The sequence below is a fragment of the Bacillus rossius genome, chromosome 1 (assembly GCF_032445375.1).
Source record: "Bacillus rossius redtenbacheri isolate Brsri chromosome 1, Brsri_v3, whole genome shotgun sequence".
Classification (NCBI taxonomy): domain Eukaryota; kingdom Metazoa; phylum Arthropoda; class Insecta; order Phasmatodea; family Bacillidae; genus Bacillus; species Bacillus rossius.
In genome coordinates, this window is record NC_086330.1 from 6,867,349 (window position 1) to 6,888,756 (window position 21,408).

The following is a 21,408-nucleotide window of genomic DNA, read 5'->3' on the forward strand; positions in this document are numbered from 1 at the left end:
CAACACATCGTCGGAGTGCGTCACTATTTAGAGGAACATGACGACGATGCGCAGTTGGCTGGAAAACTTATGTTGCGGAAATTCAATCAAGAATTAAAGAAAGATGTTTCCAAAGTAAGAAACAAAAGCAAGTGATTGATTTTTTTTTTCAAAAAGTTGTAAATTTAAAGAGTTGTGCTTTTTTAATGTCTAACGAAGTCTCTGAGTAGGCCTACGTACAAGTATGTACTGTATCCTTGTTACGAAGTAAGTACCGAGAACTTTTATGTTTGCATCACTGAAATGGATTGTATGTTAATTATTCAGTAAAATACTAAAATTTTAGCATCATTTCATAATTTTTACTGTAAATTGTAACTTTTACTGAACATAAAGTTTTAGATTTTTAAGTTTAAATGAATGTTTCCTTTTTTGTTTCCCATTTTCGTCTTTTTTGCGGATTATCAGCGATTTTCACTATCCGCGGTGGCCTTGCCACTTAATTTCGCGGATAATCGGGAGTGTACTGTAGTACCTAACGAAGCTTTTGACGGATGGAAGTTTTTTTTTTTCGGGCCATATGATTGGCTGCAGGTCACGTGATTGACGAATTTTTTTCCTAACCTAAATTAAAACTAAGTGTATTTGGGAAGGGTCCGGGTTAGGGATAGACTCTAAGTGCGTCTCAGGCCGAAGCCTATACGCTCTAATCATGCATCATGTGCTAGGAGGGGGATTGGCCAGCCATGGCAGCGATTGGTCGCATGACTAACTCCCCTCACTGACTATTCTAGATTAAAAACTAGATAAGTTGGGCCCAGGTAAAACCTGCATAGACACAGGGAAAACCCTGGGCACTTACATGCGGGATGCAAAATTTCATGCATTAATAACAAGAAGGTTGGCTACGGGAATAGAAGGATGGCTCAGCAAGAAGAGTTCGAAGAGTAGAAAATATATACTAAGCAAGGGCGGGCAGTTGGACATCTTTGTCCGCATTGGGGGTTTCGGGCATAACTGGTTGTTAGGGGGCGACTATCGTCGTTTCACGCCAGGCTGCCAGCCAGCCAATACGTGATTGACGAACGGAGGCGACGGCCATATTGTAATTCCGGCTTTATTGCGATACAGATCGTCCACTACAATGGACAAACACTACATTTGATAAAGAAGGCTGTATCCTAATACATAGAGATGCGTCCATAGCACACACATCCCTACATCCCTTAGCACTTGCAGCCACAATGTACCTACAGGACACATTTCTAAGGGATGAATCATATCGAAATACTTTTACTGCTGGCATCACCTGTTTTCAGTTGGTTGTACTAATGTGCGCGCGGCCATTTTGAGTCGTGTTATATACGAATAATCACCAAAACATAAATAAAAATGACCACTTGTAAATACAATTACAAAATTTTAATGTAGCGTGGATGTTATAAATTTTAGCGATGAAAAAAAAAATTTTAAAGATACCCAAAATATTTTAAAAAAAAAACTGATAATGATCACTTAATACTCATATAAGTTTGAGTTCAGCAATACAAGCTACTTTGACTGAAACTGTGTGAGTAGAAACAGGCATGTGTCCCTTTCAACCTCCTGAAGTATCTCGCCTGAGTGGACCCTAGGAAGCGAGAGAAATCTCTATAACATAAGGCATTTAATATAGAGTTTATGGGATTTTTTTAAAATGAAATATCAAGTGAGCAGTGTTGCACAGGTTTAAGTCCACTATCTGTAGCCTACATCTGCCGGTTCGGGTTCGATGACCACTTGTATAGTTATCAATTTTCTTTTTTTTTTCTCACTATATTTAACTATTTATTACAGAATTTTAATTTATTTAAACAGTTTAAAAACATAGCTGGGTGAGTTTTGAATAAAAGAAACCTTTACGAAAATCCTAGCATGTACATAACTATCTACGCTGCTTTTTATTTATTATCAGAAGAAACGTTACTTTTTGACGTGACAACGTCTAATAAATCGATGAACACCGGCAGCACGCACGAAAAAGTGTCCCGTTACGCACATTGTTCCGTTACGCTGTGTCCCTTTACGCTCATTGTTCCGTTATGCTGTGTTCCGTTACGCTGTCGGCGAGTGCAGTAATAATAGGTTATGTTACAATTGACTAAAGAATTATGGTGATTCATTTAATTGATAATAGATATTTGATTACAACTTATTTATATGAAAACTTGTTCATAATTATATTTAAACTTTATAGCTAAACGCCAGTTTTTAAACTTAATTACAAGTCATCTACACGTGAACTGTTTCGACGACTGTTTATAAAGTGAAGTGAAAAGTTAATGTGGTTTTCATTGCTTATTACAATAACAATTTCGGCAATAAAGGTTAATTATTCTTGCATTTTAAAAATCTGATTACTAGTATAATTTCCAGTATTTATTCTTTTATGATTAAAAGAAAAATGATTCAATTTTATTCATAAAAGTATGCAATAATTTCATCAATGTTTTTTATGACGTTGTCGCGTTAAACTATCGTCCGTAAACCGACTTTACAGACAACCAATTTTTTTCATTTTCTAATAAAATAATAGTATTTATGACAAATCACTGCAGACACGTCGCGAGACGCTGTTCACAACTGTAGAGACTGTTACAAACAGTAGAGACTGTTACAAACTGTAGAGACTGTTACAAACTGTAGAGACTGTTACAAACTGTAGAGACTGTTACAAACTGTAGAGACTGTTACAAACTGTAAGGAAAAAATATATAGTATTGGCCGACATTAAGGTATTTGAAACAGCCGCCAGTATGTGCTCTGAAAGAGAACAAAGAAAAAGGATCAAATGGGGATGCAACGACAACAAAGCGTTGCTAAACGTTGCTATTGAAAGACTAAAGTTAAAATCACAAACCACGCTCTGCTGTAAATACAACTAAAAAATGTATTTTTTAAAACAATTCCTGTTTCATATATTAACTAACTGTGCCCGCGACTACTTCTACGTGGAATAGTGTCTTTGAGTAGCATTTTTTAATTATTTAGCCTAATTATTTTACAAATAGGCCTAAGACGCATACGTATAAATACTTTAATGAGCTATTTGCAGTGTTCAACTGCAAAGAGCTTATTAAATTATTTAAGTATATAAGTATATAAGGTATAAAGTACTAATATGAGTTTATTTAAGTACATTTTATAAACTACGTTATCACATAAAAACTTAAGTTATTTGTATTTCACGAAGAACATCAATTAAAAAAAACAAAAATCGTGTAAGTAAATCGAATTGTAATCAATTTGCAGTGAATAATAATTAATTTGCAGCGGAAAAAATCAGTATTGGCATGCGTGTGGCACAGTCGTCTGCCCTCACGTGTCTGCCGGTTCGGGTGAGCACACTTAGGCATATTTCCCCACCTACACCGCGCCGTACCCCCGCCCCCCTCGGCACGGTGCTTGGGGCAAGTTTCTTACTCGCGTTAACTTCAGTTTCACATTTTGTAATGGCTCCGTACATGTTACATCAGAATAGCTCTAATATTTTGTCTCTTGTCGCAAACTTATAAAACATTAGCACAAACCTTACATACTTCCATACAAACTTTCATTCCCTATTCCCTATTGTTATTTTACACCCTTGAGGGTAAAACTTTTACAAAGTTTGAATGTCATATTTATTTATATCGAATCAACAGCCTAAAAAAATTAGTTTCAAGCTTCTATCTCTAAAAATGACGATAATTCCATACAACTTTTCATCTCCCCCTTTCAACCCCTTACAACCCTTTTTTCGCATTAAAAGTAGCCTATGTCCTTTCTCAGGCTCTAGACTGTCTGTGTACCAAATTTCATTTAAATCGGTTCAGTAGTTTTGGCGTGAAAGCGCGACAGACAGACAGACAGACAAAGTTATTTTCGCATTTAGCTATATATCATTAGTAAGGATTAACTAAATTACAGTAAACTTTACTAAATTGAATACATTAATCTTTAATATTTACATTTAACTGTTTAAATATATTCAAATTATGAAATTAATAGTTAAATATTGCGAGAAATAAAAAAAAATTAATGAATAAAATAAAATAAAACTGTATCAACGCACATCGAACCGGAGCCCATGGATTCCCGGGCAATGCGCTTGACCACTGCACCACACCTCTGACCTGTATATCTCATACACTACTTACCATTCTTAAATCTCTCACTTCCTAGGGTCCACCCAGTCGAGTTACCTGCTTCTATACTCACACATGAGCCCAGACTTGGACCCTCACGTTAGTAAGGTTTCAACTCTAGATTTTCCTGGTATTGCAGCTTGCCTTTTTTTGACGTGACAACGACTAATAATTCGATGAACGCCGACTGCAAGCACGAAAAAGGATTACTCATTGTCCCGTGACGCACATTATCCCGTTACGCTTTATCCCGTTACGCTCATTGTACGCTTGCGCCGCATCTATCTCTCTTCCACTCGATTGGAACAACCTTCGATTGACTTTTTCGAGGCATATTAAACTTGAAACACTCCCATTCGTTTCCTACTTTTCCTAACATCGTCCTATCAACAGAATAACACAGATTGGAAGAAGTTAAATAGCAAACATGTATAAAAGTTATAGTTGAAATAATCTCTTCGTTAAAGTAATAAACATATTTGAATTAATGAGTGCAAATAAAAGTAAATTTATCAATTAAATTGTAGATTTCATTTCACTCCTTCTTTGTATCCATACAAAATAGTGATAATTCAATAAAAATTATTCAATTTTATTCATAAAAGTATGTAATCATTTCATCAATGTTTTGTTATGACGTTGTCACGTTAAACTATCGTCCGTAAACCGACTTTACAGACAACCACTTTTTTTCTTTTAAGCGGGTTTTTAGGAAGGTATGAAAAGGAAAAAAAAATTGACGGTTCTAAGCCGTAACATTCTTTACCTACAGCCAGACGCAATACAAGAGCGAGAATTCTCTCTCACTACTACTATGTAAGCCTTCTGTGGGCAGCAAACAAATGGAAAAATATTCGAAGGATCATTGTAAATCTCTCGGCTTTTTGACAGACGCAAAAAACAGATGACGAACGGATGCGAGTCCCCACCTTAATGCCGAGCTAGTTGTAACAACTAAACTATTCGTGTTTAAAATCAGATTTAAAAAAAGGGGGTTGTCTGTAAAGTCGGTTTACGGACGACAATTTTACGTGATAACATCATAAGAAAACATTGATGAAAAATTGCATACTTTTATAATTTTCAAATATTATTTACATTTTTTTGCAAATTTAATTTAAATAATTTGTTTAAATATAATCACTAACAATTAGTTAAAAAGCCCGCCTTAACCTGGTTGACATTAGGTATAGAAGATTTTCTCGCACGGTGGTTGGCCGGTTCTTGCACGCTCGGCTCAGGCGGAACGTGACAATTTTTCGTGCGTGCAGCCGGCGTTCATCGATTTATAAGACGTTATCACGTCAAAAAACAAAACTCAAGTACATAAATAACATCTAAATACTTGGTTTCCATATGTTCGTTACTTTGTTGAACATACAGACCTCGCCAGCTTCTCACTGGCAGCAAGAGAAAACCTTCAAAACTTAAAACAGCTCCAAGACTGCAGAGGTAACTGTTTGTCACACGAGTATCGAACAGTTACGGCGTAGAGCGTACCAATGCTGTCGATACGTCACGGGAGACAGATAACGCGCCGTCTGCGGCTATCTGTGAGCGAACGGGCGAACTACAGCCAAAGGCGGAAAAGTACCATAACGGAAATCTGCCATAAGTTCAAAGGACGAGGCGGAATCCTACCATATTTCCTTATACACTCCATGGAATGAGTACAGCTGCTTTGCTCTCGAAGTAGTGTATAGAATACGTCGCTCGGTAGCACTGTTAACCCCTAGGTGTTTCTTAGGTTAACTTAAAAGGCTACAGATAGCGCTTCTGACGGTTACTTTCTGTAGTTCCAGTCATAAATCAACTCAACAGATCACGCACTAATAGAAACAAATGTTTCCAAAAAATGGGTTATAGGAAGCAGCACTGTATACCTACTTATAGCCGCGATCTGTAAAAATAAAAATATGATTATGGTACTTTTCCTCCTGTATAGACGGGGGAGGTAGGGCGACGGAAGACTGCCATACTGGAAGACTACCATACTGGAAGACTGCCATACTGGAAGACTACCATACTGGAAGACTACCATACTGGAAGACTGCCATACTGGAAGACTACCATACTGGAAGACTGCCATACTGGAAGACTGCCATACTGGAAGACTGCCATACTGGAAGACTGCCATACTGGAAGACTGCCATACTGGAAGACTGCACATACTGGAAGACTGCACATACTGGAAGACTACCATACTGGAAGACTACCATACTGGAAGACTGCCATACTGGAAGACTGCCATACTGGAAGACTGCCATACTGGAAGACTGCCATACTGGAAGACTGCCATACTGGAAGACTGCCATACTGGAAGACTACCATACTGGAAGACTACCATACTGGAAGACTGCCATACTGGAAGACTGCCATACTGGAAGACTGCCATACTGGAAGACTGCCATACTGGAAGACTACCATACTGGAAGACTACCATACTGGAAGACTGCCATACTGGAAGACTACCATACTGGAAGGCTGCCATACTGGAAGACTGCCATACTGGAAGACTGCCATACTGGAAGACTGCCATACTGGAAGACTGCCATACTGGAAGACTGCCATACTGGAAGACTGCCATACTGGAAGACTGCCATACTGGAAGACTGCCATACTGGAAGACTGCCATACTGGAAGACTGCCATACTGGAAGACTGCCATACTGGAAGACTGCCATACTGGAAGACTGCCATACTGGAAGACTGCCATACTGGAAGACTGCCATACTGGAAGACTGCCATACTGGAAGACTGCCATACTGGAAGGCTACCATACTGGAAGGCTACCATACTGGAAGACTACCATACTGGAAGACTACCATACTGGAAGACTGCCATACTGGAAGACTGCCATACTGGAAGACTGCCATACTGGAAGACTGCCATACTGGAAGACTGCCATACTGGAAGACTGCCATACTGGAAGACTGCCATACTGGAAGACTGCCATACTGGAAGACTGCCATACTGGAAGACTGCCATACTGGAAGACTGCCATACTGGAAGACTGCCATACTGGAAGACTGCCATACTGGAAGACTGCCATACTGGAAGACTGCCATACTGGAAGACTGCCATACTGGAAGACTACCATACTGGAAGACTGCCATACTGGAAGACTGCCATACTGGAAGACTGCCATACTGGAAGACTGCCATACTGGAAGACTGCCATACTGGAAGACTGCCATACTGGAAGACTGCCATACTGGAAGACTGCCATACTGGAAGACTGCCATACTGGAAGACTGCCATACTGGAAGACTACCATACTGGAAGACTGCCATACTGGAAGACTACCATACTGGAAGACTACCATACTGGAAGACTGCCATACTGGAAGACTACCATACTGGAAGACTGCCATACTGGTAGACTACCATACTGGAAGACTACCATACTGGAAGACTACCATACTGGAAGACTGCCATACTGGAAGACTGCCATACTCGAAGACTACCATACTGGAAGACTACCATACTGGAAGACTGCCATACTGTAAGACTGCCATACTGGAAGACTGCCATACTGGAAGACTACCATACTGGAAGACTACCATACTGGAAGACTGCCATACTGGAAGACTACCATACTGGAAGACTACCATACTGGAAGACTGCCATACTGGAAGACTACCATACTGGAAGACTACCATACTGGAAGACTGCCATACTGGAAGACTACCATACTGGAAGACTGCCATACTGGAAGACTGCCATACTGGAAGACTGCCATACTGGAAGACTGCCATACTGGAAGACTGCCATACTGGAAGACTGCCATACTGGAAGACTGCCATACTGGAAGACTACCATACTGGAAGACTGCCATACTGGAAGACTACCATACTGGAAGACTACCATACTGGAAGACTGCCATACTGGAAGACTACCATACTGGAAGACTGCCATACTGGAAGACTACCATACTGGAAGACTGCCATACTGGAAGACTACCATACTGGAAGACTGACATACTGGAAGACTGCCATACTGGAAGACTGCCATACTGGAAGACTGCCATACTGGAAGACTGCCATACTGGAAGACTGCCATACTCGAAGACTACCATACTGGAAGACTACCATACTGGAAGACTGCCATACTGGAAGACTACCATACTGGAAGACTACCATACTGGAAGACTGCCATACTGGAAGACTGCCATACTGGAAGACTGCCATACTGGAAGACTACCATACTGGAAGACTACCATACTGGAAGACTGCCATACTGGAAGACTGCCATACTGGAAGACTACCATACTGGAAGACTGCCATACTGGAAGACTACCATACTGGAAGACTACCATACTGGAAGACTGCCATACTGGAAGACTGCCATACTGGAAGACTGCCATACTGGAAGACTGCCATACTGGAAGACTGCCATACTGGAAGACTACCATACTGGAAGACTGCCATACTGGAAGACTGCCATACTGGAAGACTGCCATACTGGAAGACTGCCATACTGGAAGACTGCCATACTGGAAGACTGCCATACTGGAAGACTACCATACTGGAAGACTGCCATACTGGAAGACTACCATACTGGAAGACTGCCATACTGGAAGACTGCCATACTGGAAGACTACCATACTGGAAGACTGCCATACTGGAAGACTGCCATACTGGAAGACTGCCATACTGGAAGACTACCATACTGGAAGACTGCCATACTGGAAGACTACCATACTAGAAGACTACCATACTGGAAGACTACCATACTGGAAGACTGCCATACTGGAAGACTGCCATACTGGAAGACTGCCATACTGGAAGACTGCCATACTTTAAGACTACCATAATCGAAGAATTCCGTCTGGGGGCGACGGAAAACTACCATAAGTTAAAACGTGACCATACAGTACTAATACTCGAACGACATGAGTAAATTATGTATATTATCTTAAAAAGAATTTGAATAAATAAGCAGCATACAAAGTCTTGTGATTCTAGTTAATGTTTTAACTTCAGGTCACTAGTTGAAATGAAATGCTTTCTAGTGACCGAAAATCACAATTCCCTGACAACCGACGGTTAAGTAAGTAGTAAAATATTGCATTATATATATATATATATATATATATATATATAGATTTATTTATTTATTTATGAGATTTCCACCTATGTACTGACTCATCACGATATCTCTGGAACCATAAGGCCTAGAGACTTGAACTTTGGTAGGAATATTTCTTTCGCCGAGTAGAGGTCAGCTAATAACGGATTTTACGAAATTCCACCCGTAAGGTGGGTTGCGGGGGCGTTAATTAAAAATAATCCACATTTTCAAACTACTACACTAATACCTTACTTCTTAATGGCTGTGGTGGTGTTTTTGGCATGTTGGAGATGTTACAGGGTATTGTGATTCCAGCATTATGATTTTAGCATGTGCTGTGAAAACCATTAGTAGAGTATTTTAACACATAGTTGTACAGAAAAAAAAAAACAATAGCAATTGAGAATAGATAAAAACAATCACAGCATTTACAACCTGTGAACTGTGAATACGGAATATTTGTTATACGTTACTTGAGAACGATTTACTTTTGCTGTTTAAGTTTTACTGATTAAGTAGTTATGAAATTAGACCTATATTATAACTGCCTTAATGACTAAGAAATAATTTATAAATACTGTAATGAGCTGGTTAAGTGAAAACATTTCAGAATATTAATTTACGAAAGCCTTGAAATCATTTTTATGTATGTTTACCAGTGGAATAGTCTATTTCCGATATCATTTTTCTTCTTATTCTGAAATGATTTCCTGTCCGTAAACAGATTAATAGATGGAAAAACACAACGCCACAGTAGAGCGACAATGTCAAATGAATTAACCATGACCTACAGTAAGGAACCATTTTACCAATTTTCTATCAAAAAAAATCAGTGGGGCTGTATCGAGAATCACGGCTGTTGGTTTCAAGTGAAACTTCTATGTTAGCGAGTCGCTTTTAGTGTAATGATAAAAAAAAAACAATAAAAACTAGACATTGACTACGTACTAAAAATTTTAATTCAAAACAGACACTAAATGGTAGCTTACGACGAAAATTCTGTTACACATTGGCCTGTGATATGATAAATGAGATACCGAAGGCATAATATCAAAATTAATGTTTTTTGGTGAACGTATACAATCTGTATTGCCCAGTGTTGTCAGTTCTCTATACACAATCACACGAATCACTGCGCTATCACATCTGAGTCGTGAGGTACACTGAACAGAATTTTTTCTAAACCTATATTAAAACTAAGTGTATTTGGGAGGTCTAGGTAAGGAAGACTTAAGTACGTCTCAGGCCGAAGTCTATATAGTTAGGAAAATGTTAAAGCAAGATGATACAGACCTTTTCGACTGTTCTGTTACCCATATGTTTCGCTGTGATTTTTTAAGACGTTTCACGTCAAAATGATGTGACAATTAACAGTCGGGATTTGAACCTATGTTCTCTGGAATACTAATATAGTGTCTTACGACTCGGTCCATAAACTTCGATAGTGTATCTTTTCTCATTATCAGATTTCCTTGTAGTGATTCCTCATGCTACAGGCGTGAGTGTACGATTATTGCATAATAGTACAAATACATAGTTTCAGACTATAGTACTCCATGTAGGCTGTCATCACATGTCTTGAAAAATTATTGACTTCTAATATTATAAGTACAACTATCATAAATTACAGTCACGAAAATTTTAATTCGCGTATTTTGAGTATAACCTGTACTAGTGCGTGTAACTACATGTGATTTTGTTTACACATTTACCATGGGTGTAAACAGTATTTGTGGAAGGGGAGGACAGAAGCCAGTCCCTCCTCCGGAAACTCTTTTACAACGATAATGCTTGAAAACACATGTTTAGGTTAGTTGACGATCCCTTAAGTACTTTTTTGAAATTCCTGCCATTTTAATTTTTGTAAAATAAAATTCTTTGTCTAAATAAATCTGGCAACCCTATGGACTTTCCCCCTTTTTACACGCTTTATATTAGCTTCACCTGTATGTTTGTTTGTATGTTTGTAACCGACTCCTTTGCACTCTATTTTGACCCACTTTAAATGGACAGATTTAATCTAAACTTCGTACACTTATCGAGGACCGGTGACCATACACTAATTTGATAAGTTTATCTCATTATCCTGATTAGGATCGACAGGATTTAATAATTTCCTCACCCAGCCTCTGTGTGAGAGCAAGTGAGATAACCGTGCAGTCGGCGCATGCGTACCGTCACGTCTACCTACTTTCCAGCTCGAGCACTCGTGGTATTTGTATTATTACAATATACACTCGACAGTTGGCTTGTAGGCCGGGCGGATTAAGGCGCGGGTCTTCGATGACGTCAACCCATGAATTCATCGGTCGTTGGTTCTAATTCTGTCCACGGCTGAAAAAGATTTTTTTTTTCTTTTCAACAAATTTTGGGATTGGTGCCGTAAATCCAACTGTAATTCGTCTGCGACTTCGCCAATCCTTCTATTCAAACCATAAAGTGAAAAATAAATATAGGTTAAAAAAACTAATAAACACGCTTTTAAAGCAAATCGAACTAAAAAGTTAAAAATAATTTTTAAAATAAGCTTAAAACAATAATGAATGAAAAATACTAGTATTATTGTGAAAAAGCGTGGGCCTTTTGTTCTATAATTATCGTTATTACATCGAGCGCCCGATGGTAGAGCAGCTGACATGTCATTGGAAGGCTCTGGGTTCGAATCCCAGTCCAGGCTATCCGAATTTTTCTCTCGTATTCTATACACTCTCATTGAGAAGGTCCTTTCCTCATCCTTTCTCATTCCTTATCCTTCCCAAAATTCCTGTTACGTAAATGTGGAACGCTTCACGTAATAATTAATCCGTAACTTCCATCCTTTCCTGCTTCACAGCATTAATTTCGTACAGTATGCACCTGTTCGTCAATAACCTTATACCATTGTCTCACTGTATATATTGATAACGTTAAAATCTTTGAATGGCTTCTAAAATCGAGATTTGACTATCAATACAGCTGTACACATTAATAATTTGGAAAATAATTACAGTTACTTATAGTTATCACGGAATAAATAGTAGATTAGAACAAATAACAGTTAAAAAAATTAAAAACCATGCTTTTATAAATAAACCAAACTAAAAAATAGAAAATAAATAATAATTTAAAAAACTAAAAACACGCTATTTATAAAATCCAACTAAAAAATAAACAAAAATAGAAAATAAATTTGAAATAAAAATTGTGTAAAATAAAAAAATGTATGTTATTTAAAACAAGCGTGGGGTGCTCTTTAAGATATTATCAAAATGATAATCCTTCTACTCATATCTGTCAATAAAATTATTATAACTATTGACACCATGCACGACAAGCTTTTTTTTTAAATAACTTAATTTTTTTACACTATTTTTAATTCATATTGCAACGTTACTGGTCTTTATTAGTATTATTATTTATATTAATAATACTATTAGAATAATGAATGGGTTGATAAACATAAATAATTATTAACCTTACAATTACACATACAGAAGTAGGAAGAATAGCAAGGATACTTTTTATGTAATTTCTATGATAAACTATTATTTATTACCATAACACATATAGGTAGTAAATATTCCATAAAATAGTTAATTAAATTATTAATACAATTAATTTGAAATTCGTGACATGTGGCTTCATTATTCGCTGGATCAATTGCAGGAATTAAGGTCGGCACAGAAATGCAAATTCAAGAGTTTATTAGTAAAAATTATTAAATCCTATTGCTTCCATTCACGGTGTAAGTTGTAGAAATTAGAAATGTTATTATAATATTTGAGGGTTCAATGAAAATTAATTATTATTACCACGGCTATTAACTCAGGGTCAGCTTCGAGAAACTATTAAATCGTACCACTGGTTTTAAAATTCTAATTTCCAAACTGAAAATGTTGATGTTTTATACAATTTAAATGGATTTACTCAAAAACATATAATGTTTCTACTTGGTTGTAAATTCATGTGAGGACTGGATGAATTAACATGTATAAATGTCCAGGATTATGTTCCAAATCACGTTCCTTATGACGCGAAATCGTATTTGCTAAATACGTGACTGAACTGTCAAATGATGTCATAATTAATACTCACAAAAACTATGTGACGTCTGGTGAATTCTTTAAAATATATATAAGAACACTGACGTTAAAACTTTCATGTTCAATCACCAAAATAAGTGGCGTATTGGTAAAACCCATACGATGAAGACGCCTTATTTTACATTCTCTTACTAACAATTAGAATTTAATTAATCTCCTGACCTGAACCGGCTGCTGATTGGCTGAAGAACATATAAAACACTAGCGGACCCAACCGACGTTGTTCTGTTCAAACATTTTAAATTTGAAAATGTACAGGAAATTTCCCTGAATCTAATCGCAGCGCCATCTGCCGGGTCGAACTGAAATAAAAATAAAATATTTTTTAATATTCGATAACGCGACCACAGCGCTTCCGACCGGATCCTATGTAAAACATCGAACGTTCAACAACAACATTAATTTAATTAATTAATTACAAATATTATTTATCGGTTTGAATTGTGAATCTAAACAATTTTTAAATCCACCTGAACACACACTTTAAAGTGGACCCGACAGACGGTGTCCTGTTCAAACGTTGTAAATCCAAAAATCATAATTTAAAAAAAAACTATAAATTAAAAAATACAAAACTTCAATTTTAAATATCCTTTAAACTATAATTACTATAAGTAATTTAAATTATATAAATGTTATAATTTATTTTACAAACTTATATTTTTATTTTCAAAGAGACATCAATACGTCATAAGTTGCATAGAATAAAATGAGAACTAACAATTTAAAATTGTAGGTTAAGTTGATTGTTATTGAATGCACGTCTATACATAATTAAAAGTAATGAAAAATCGTGTTAAATACTCATTTTGATACTGCACCTTACATATTTTGCACAATGTTGGTATATTTTTTATTACATTTTAATATGTAGAATAAAATGAGAACTGACAATTTAAATTTGGAGGTTAAGTTGATTGGTATTGAATTCACGTGTATACATAATTAAAATCACGAAAAATCATGAAAAATACTCACTTCAATACTGCACCTCACAAATTTGCACCTATATTTTTAATTACACTTTAAAATGTTATTTCAATAAATAATAATATAATAATCTCAATAACCAATTCTATTTTAATTTTAATGTAATAACAACAATTCATAAAATCCATCCAAAGATTAACAACACCACATAAATAAATACACAACACACACATATATATACTGTAAACCTAAACCATTCAAAGATCAACAACAATTTATAAATAAAAAATTAAATAAATAAACATTTTCCAGTGGACCAAATTGTGAATCTAAACCATCCTCGAATCCCCGTGAACTCACACACAAAATTTCATCAAAATCGGTCCAGCCGTCTAGGAGGAGTTCAGTGACATACACACGCACACAAGAAATATATATATAAAGATATGGCCTTCAGACAACAACCCGCGGCAAAGAACCAGGTAAGATATAATTAAATTTAAAAAGAAAAATAATTAAGTTTAAAACATACTTGACTCAAAGATATTACAAACGTATTAAAAGTTTGTGCTGAAAACAAATACAATAACAAACAATATTATAGGTTAGTGTTCGAAAATAAATATCTTCAACTGTTATTATATCGTCGTACTGGAACAACTAGTGTTTGTAAAATATAGTCTGTAGCTGTAAATATACAAATGTGGAAAATAAACATAACATAATTCATTACTCTTAAATAAAAATAAATAATAATAAACAGAATTACTGTGTGGGAAATCTTGTTACCGCACAATATTTATTAAATTTATTTTCTATTTTTTAGTTGTATTTTCTATAAAAGCGTGTTTTTTTAGTTTTTTTTAACTATTATTTATTTTTACTACGCTCTTGACACTTATTGTTACAGAAACAGGTTCCTCTTTTGAATAAGTTTCTCTGCACTTATACCTGTGCCTCGTTAACAGAAGTGTAAATAAATATACACATAAAACAAACAAAGCACAAATTTGTTTAAAGAAAATCAGTATCTATGTGAATATCAACAAATTCATTAGGTATAGTTCATTAAATAAAATTTCCACTGACAAACAACATTTTAAATTAGAGGTAAATTAATTCAAGATGTAGTTTCGGACAAACGCCATTACTAATTAAACTGTATGTCATGACAAACATCAGTCTGTTTGTGCCTTAAGATCTATTTCCCGAAACGTCGCAACAGTTCTCTTAGGAATCATATACTGTGTTATTCTGCGCTATCATCGTTGTAGTTTCCAAAATATCTGTTTTTTCGCTCCACTGTTGCTTGCGGTGTTGGTCTGTGCTGTCATCACTGTTTCTTCACATCGCTGGGTTCACCTGTGCGTCTCTGTATAGCCGTTGTTTTTTCAATTTTTATTTGTTAAGTTTCATCGTTGATTTATTCTGTTTGCCGTTGTGCACCGTAAATTTTCTTTGTAAATGGAACAGAAATATTCATGCAACCTTAACTATTCGTTAATTTGTTCATTTACATGACAATAACTGTATCACCACAAAATAGTGTTACCATTTATGCTTCGTGTTGCCCCAGTACCTCCAATATTTAGTCCAGGGATTAGCTGTGCATGTTAGGCACGGTAAAACAAAAGAAAGCCAAGATTAATATAAAAAAAGTTAACTTTTCTGTGGCTTGTAAGCACACGCATATTTTAACTGAACACACTCTTTCAATATCTAACATTTATTATTTCAAAATAACTTTACCATCGACAGAACGAGCTCTTTACATTTTTTTTTTTTTACTATTCTATAGTTCTATATAATTATTGTACAGCGGGACTGTAAGTTTGTTTGCAGAATATCAACTAAAAAATTGCCAGACTAGTTATACAAATTACCTATATTTCACTGTTATGAAATTAACACAATTCATGTTAAACGAAGAACGTAAGAATACATAAATTTGTTCGTTACCGAGGTTAGATGTTACTACACGTACTGCACGTGTTAATGACACGCGAAACTCGTAACATCATGTCAGTGTTAAGAAGACTGCCAGTATCCGCTCTACCACTCTGGTTCTGGGGTAGAGCGCCTGCCTTGTGACTTGTAGGACCCGGGTTCGCGCCCCGGCTCCTCCAAGGCGGATTGCCCAGACGAAATGGCGGCATTTTCTCTGGTAGGAATACAATCCCTTGTAACAAGTCAGGCTACCAAAGAAACGGTGGGTGGAACAGAAAAAAACCTTCCAGGTGGCTTCCAAATGGGGAGCCCGTTTCTTTTCTTGGGCTCCCCATGCGGTGGCCATTCCGGGGGTTTCTCCGGGGGAACGGAGTTTTGCAAAAAAAATTTTTGTAGTTTTGTAGCGTTTTAGTTTTTACTAACTGTATCATTATCATTCCAACATGTTATAAACATAAACAAACATTTAAAAAAAATTTGCTTTTGCTTTTGTACAAAAATATTTTAATTAAGTGTGCATCAGCCAGTGAGTGGTTGTGTGTTCAACCATTTATCGGTATATATTTTCTTGAAGTATTATTGACGGTTAAATTCTAGTCAGAAACCTTTGTTTTGTAGTATTTTAGCAGTTATTGACGAAAACATATTTATAGGCACATGAATTTCATTCCTAATAATATTATTTCATTCACGAATATCGTCTTTAACACACGCTTTATATATATATATATATTAATATATATAATAATATATATGTGTGTATACCAGTATAAATCCAGATGTAAATAAAATATTCTTTTTATTTCAACATGAGCAAAGCCTTTAATAGTTTCCAACATAATCTTATGATTAAAAAATTGTCAATTTTAGGCCTCGTCAAGCAATGCGTGGCATATATGTTTTAATTATCTTACAAATAGACGCTTTACAGTCAAATTTGCAAATGCTATTTCATGGTATTAGGTGTTCCGCAAAGTAATAGTTTATCTCAACTACTCTTTAATATTTAATAAATTATATTCCAACTGTAATCAGAATTGATCAAGAAAAGATGCTGATGAAAAAAATATATATTTGGGAAATATGTTTGTGAAACTATTCAGCAAGATATTTCAGCTGTCCGGATCTGATTTTCAAGTTAACAAACGTCTCTGAATTACGATAGCATTTATTGTATAACCTTTAGTTCAAAAACTAATTTAATTAATCAGAATTATCACATAGTAGATAAGTACATAATGACATTAAACGTAGTGTCCTCTTTTAAGACCTTCGAGTTATATTGGATGCCAAGCTTTTTTTCACCAACATGTAGGATTGAAAGTAAGTAGGTATGCAGATATAGTTCATAAATTAATATTTAAAAATTTCAGGCATTTAAATTATTTTTAATATGCTACAGTCCTATATAACATTTTGCCTTTTCTATTTATTAGACGTTAGTTCAGAGATGCACTTTTTATTATAAACATTTTATTAGGCCTACCATTTTTGTTGGTTCAGACATTATGACTCGGTTTGGATTAAGTATTCCAACTTGCAATTACAGAATAACTATAAAATGTGTACAAAAAATATAACTCCTTTTGAATAATCTACAAATATTCATTGCTAAAACTTTTGTAATCTACATATTTATTTTGTATCTACACATTTTAGTTTCGGTTTAAGATTTTTGTGAAAACCAAAGAAACCATTTGGTTAACTGAACTTTATAAATATTTATCTATCTGTGTGTTATGTTGTTTCGGGTTTTGTCGCATTTTGTTATTTTTTGTCATAATTCCTTTATAGGTGCTTGAATATTTGCGTTGGATTTGCACTCATTAATGATACACAATTACCTATTTCAATTATTCCAGTGTGCAAAAATGTAAATTCTATGAAGCTAGTGTAACCAGTCCAACTGTTTACAGTTATATTATTATTATTTTGATTATTATTGTAACATTATTTGTATATTTCATAAGCCGATCTTATGTATTTAATTATTTTATTGTAAAGAGGACAACCAAAGTTTAACATATATAACACATCTAATTGCCAGAGACAACACACTTTTTAACTTCAGGGTCTTCTAAGCATTATTCTTTGGAAACTTTATTCATTTGCCTTAGTTCAGCACTCTTACACGCTAATATCCAAGTTTTATTTCACTATGCAGTTAATTTGGTTTGCTGATTGCCCTATAGCTCCTTGGTTGCTAGGGACAGAAAATAAATAGTTATGAAGAAGAAAGGGGAGACGCCATCGCCATCTTGCAGCGGGAAGACGTTTCTCGGGCTGGGGCGAACCAAAGCCTTGGTTGCCGCCCGAGTAACTGAAGACTCGCGTCATCCGCGGTCGTGTGCTATACAGAATTCTCCATACTATGATTTGCGAGAATAGTTCTGGACTGAATAAGTCTCAGATAGGGAGTATCGGCGACATCTAGTGCCAACTTCCGGGTCGGTCCCGTTCGTCCCGTAGTGGTTCCGAACGACTGATGTCAGCGCCAGCTACGATCGGCCACGACGTTTGGTGAGACCGATCCAAATTAAAACAGACTTTTTAGGACGAGAGGGAAGCCGATTCTTCAGCCAGACCCCCGGCTACTTCAGATCTTCTGTAGTTCGCCAATTACAGCTTCCAGCGTCCAGTGTTCCAGCGTCGCAGCAGACCACCTAGAGGTCCTAAGAAGAGAGCCTCAAGCCTCCGACAGCTTATAGCTAGACCCGGCATGGTAGTCGATGTGTTCCTGTAACGTCATTTACACCTACTTACTGACACATAGGTCTGAATAAAATGCTAACATACACTGTAAATTATTTTGGTTGTTCCTCTCGCTGAATTGCATGTTGACAGTAACTTCACGTCAATATCTAAGAACACATTAAAATCGTATGTTTTCCAGCTATTACTATTTCATTTACAGTAAATGTCAGTTACGTATAAAACAGACCTGCTCATAGGTAATTCAAATTTCCACTAGTCACACAACACTACCAAATTTATTTTTAATAATTACTCTCTTGACAGTAATACAATGCAGTGACGTGCTAGCTGGATTAGCAGTCCGGATAGTCACTCCAGCAGCAGCGTTCCTGAGATCTACTGCGGAGAGAATAGGCGACAAAACCCCGCAAGAACACCAATTAGTTACAGTTGACCACATATATATATAGGTACATATTTTAAACTTAGACTAGTTACATTACAATATTACGAGTAAGGCCGTTTTCCTCATTCCGTATCATGTATAAGAAATTTTGGCAGAATGGAATACTAGGTACCACATGTATTTTTTTTAATCGTCGTAATAAGAATACGGTGCTACCTATATAACATTTTTGGAAACATTTATTTATTCTCGTCCGCGATCTGAATATTTCAACCATCACCATCTGAAGCGCTATCTGTACGCTTTAAAGTTAGCCTGAGGAACAGCTAGAGGGTTGACAGCGCTACCTACTTCGAAGGCAATGCCGCTGTACCTACTCATTCCATGGAGGGTGTAAGAAAATATGGCAGAATTCCGTCTCGTCCTTTGGACTTATGGCAGATTTCCGTTATGGTACTTTTCCGCGTTTTTCGAAGAGGCCAGGCGGAATACTTCCATTATGGTAGTCTTCCGATATGGTAGTTTTCCTTCGCCCCCTTGCTCCGTGTGTCTTTAGGCCCAGACACAATCAACGTAGTGCACAGTGATAGTTAAAGCAACAGGCATTTTCACAACGCAAAACTAGCACAACGACCTGGCTACAACGAACATCAAACTAACCCCTTTACTTTGCTAACTTTGGTTGTTTTAGCCCTCAAAAAAATTATTGTTGCTGTAGTTGGTAGTGTGCAAGTATAAGGAAATACATGACATCATAGGAATTGCACGATTAAACTCCGTCGTGGAAACATTATAAACTAAAAAAATAATAATAATAATAATCTTCGGTACAATCTAGTAAACACACGCATTTTATTATTGTAAAAAATGTATTGGTATATATATTTAAATGGTTCGTATCTTCGTTAGTTTTTACATAAGTATTTAGGTTATTAAATATCTTTAAATCTTTATAAATTTAGCATTAGATAGATTTGAAAAAATAAGGCCTTTTTATACTTCAGGTAGCTCATGTGTAGCCTATCTTATATGCTAATATTTTTGTTACTTACATATTTGTACTAAATATGTTAATGCAGTTTTTCATTTAAATGTAACTTATTTGTGACAATTTTTGGTATGTGTAGGCTCTAACATTTATCAGGTTTACTTTGCATGTACCTACTGTAGTTAGTAAAGACGTGTGTGGTTAAGTGTTAGACAAGACGGTACGCCTTAACTTCGCCACTTAAAATAAGTTAATAAATTAAATAAATAAATAATTAAATGAAGCTCTAACACTGACTGACTGACAGACAGGTGACGCACAGCAACAGATAAGGGGACACAGAAGAGCGGGAACCTGGTTTCAACAATCAGCTGCAGCTGCGCGTGAATTGTTTGGTGGACGTGTCATCTCGAGATTCGGTGGCATCCCTTGGCCGTTCGAGATCACCGGGTTTATCGGTTTGTGATTTCCCACGTGGTGTGACTCCGAGGACACCGGACGAATTGAAACAAAGAACTGAAGACGAAATTCGTGGCATCCCAGCTGAGATGTTGCAGCGGACAATGAGGGGACCCGAAAAACAGATCAGAAAAATGCAGTATATGCAGGACGTCATTCTCAGGAACTGATCATTTAGACTGTTTTTCCTTAAGGCCCCCGCCGACCCGGGCACACACACGGTGCGCAGAGCTTCAGGAAAAAACAACACGATTTCAAAACTACTCGAGATATCCGAGTGGGGTATGTTTACGAAAAGCATTTAAGAGTTCGCTGAGGCCCGAAAAGTACTTTTAATTTTGGGTCATGTTTTTAAACTGTATTTCTATAAGAGTTAAAATGGCTAAAACGCATGTTTTCAGAGTAATTTTTAGGCGTAAAACAACCAGTACAGATTATTAAAAGCACTTAAGGGACTTGCATTACACCTTTATCTTAATTTCTCCGCCATATAATGTTGCGGTCACCGCTCAAATTTCACAGTTATCCTGTGACGACGAGAAGACTACGCGTCAATTCAATGCCTTGCGCTTAGAGGCGATACCGCGCAAGAAATACCATCGAGCGTTGCACTTATCATCCCGCCTCACTAACACACATACCTACACCCCTGACGAGGCGGGCCCCTTAAAAGGCAGGTTGTAACAG

The 21,408-nt window shown here is 36.4% G+C and overlaps 1 protein-coding gene across 1 annotated transcript in view; it reads left to right on the forward strand.

The window, feature by feature from the left end:
• The first annotated feature begins 3,311 nt into the window (after nt 1-3,311).
• Nucleotides 3,312-21,408, forward strand: part of LOC134528621 (serine-rich adhesin for platelets-like) — a 120,252-nt gene continuing 102,155 nt past the window's right edge. The window contains exon 1 of the mRNA XM_063362372.1: nt 3,312-3,356. Coding sequence (XP_063218442.1) covers nt 3,312-3,356 — 45 coding nt within the window. The remainder of the gene's footprint in view (nt 3,357-21,408) is intronic.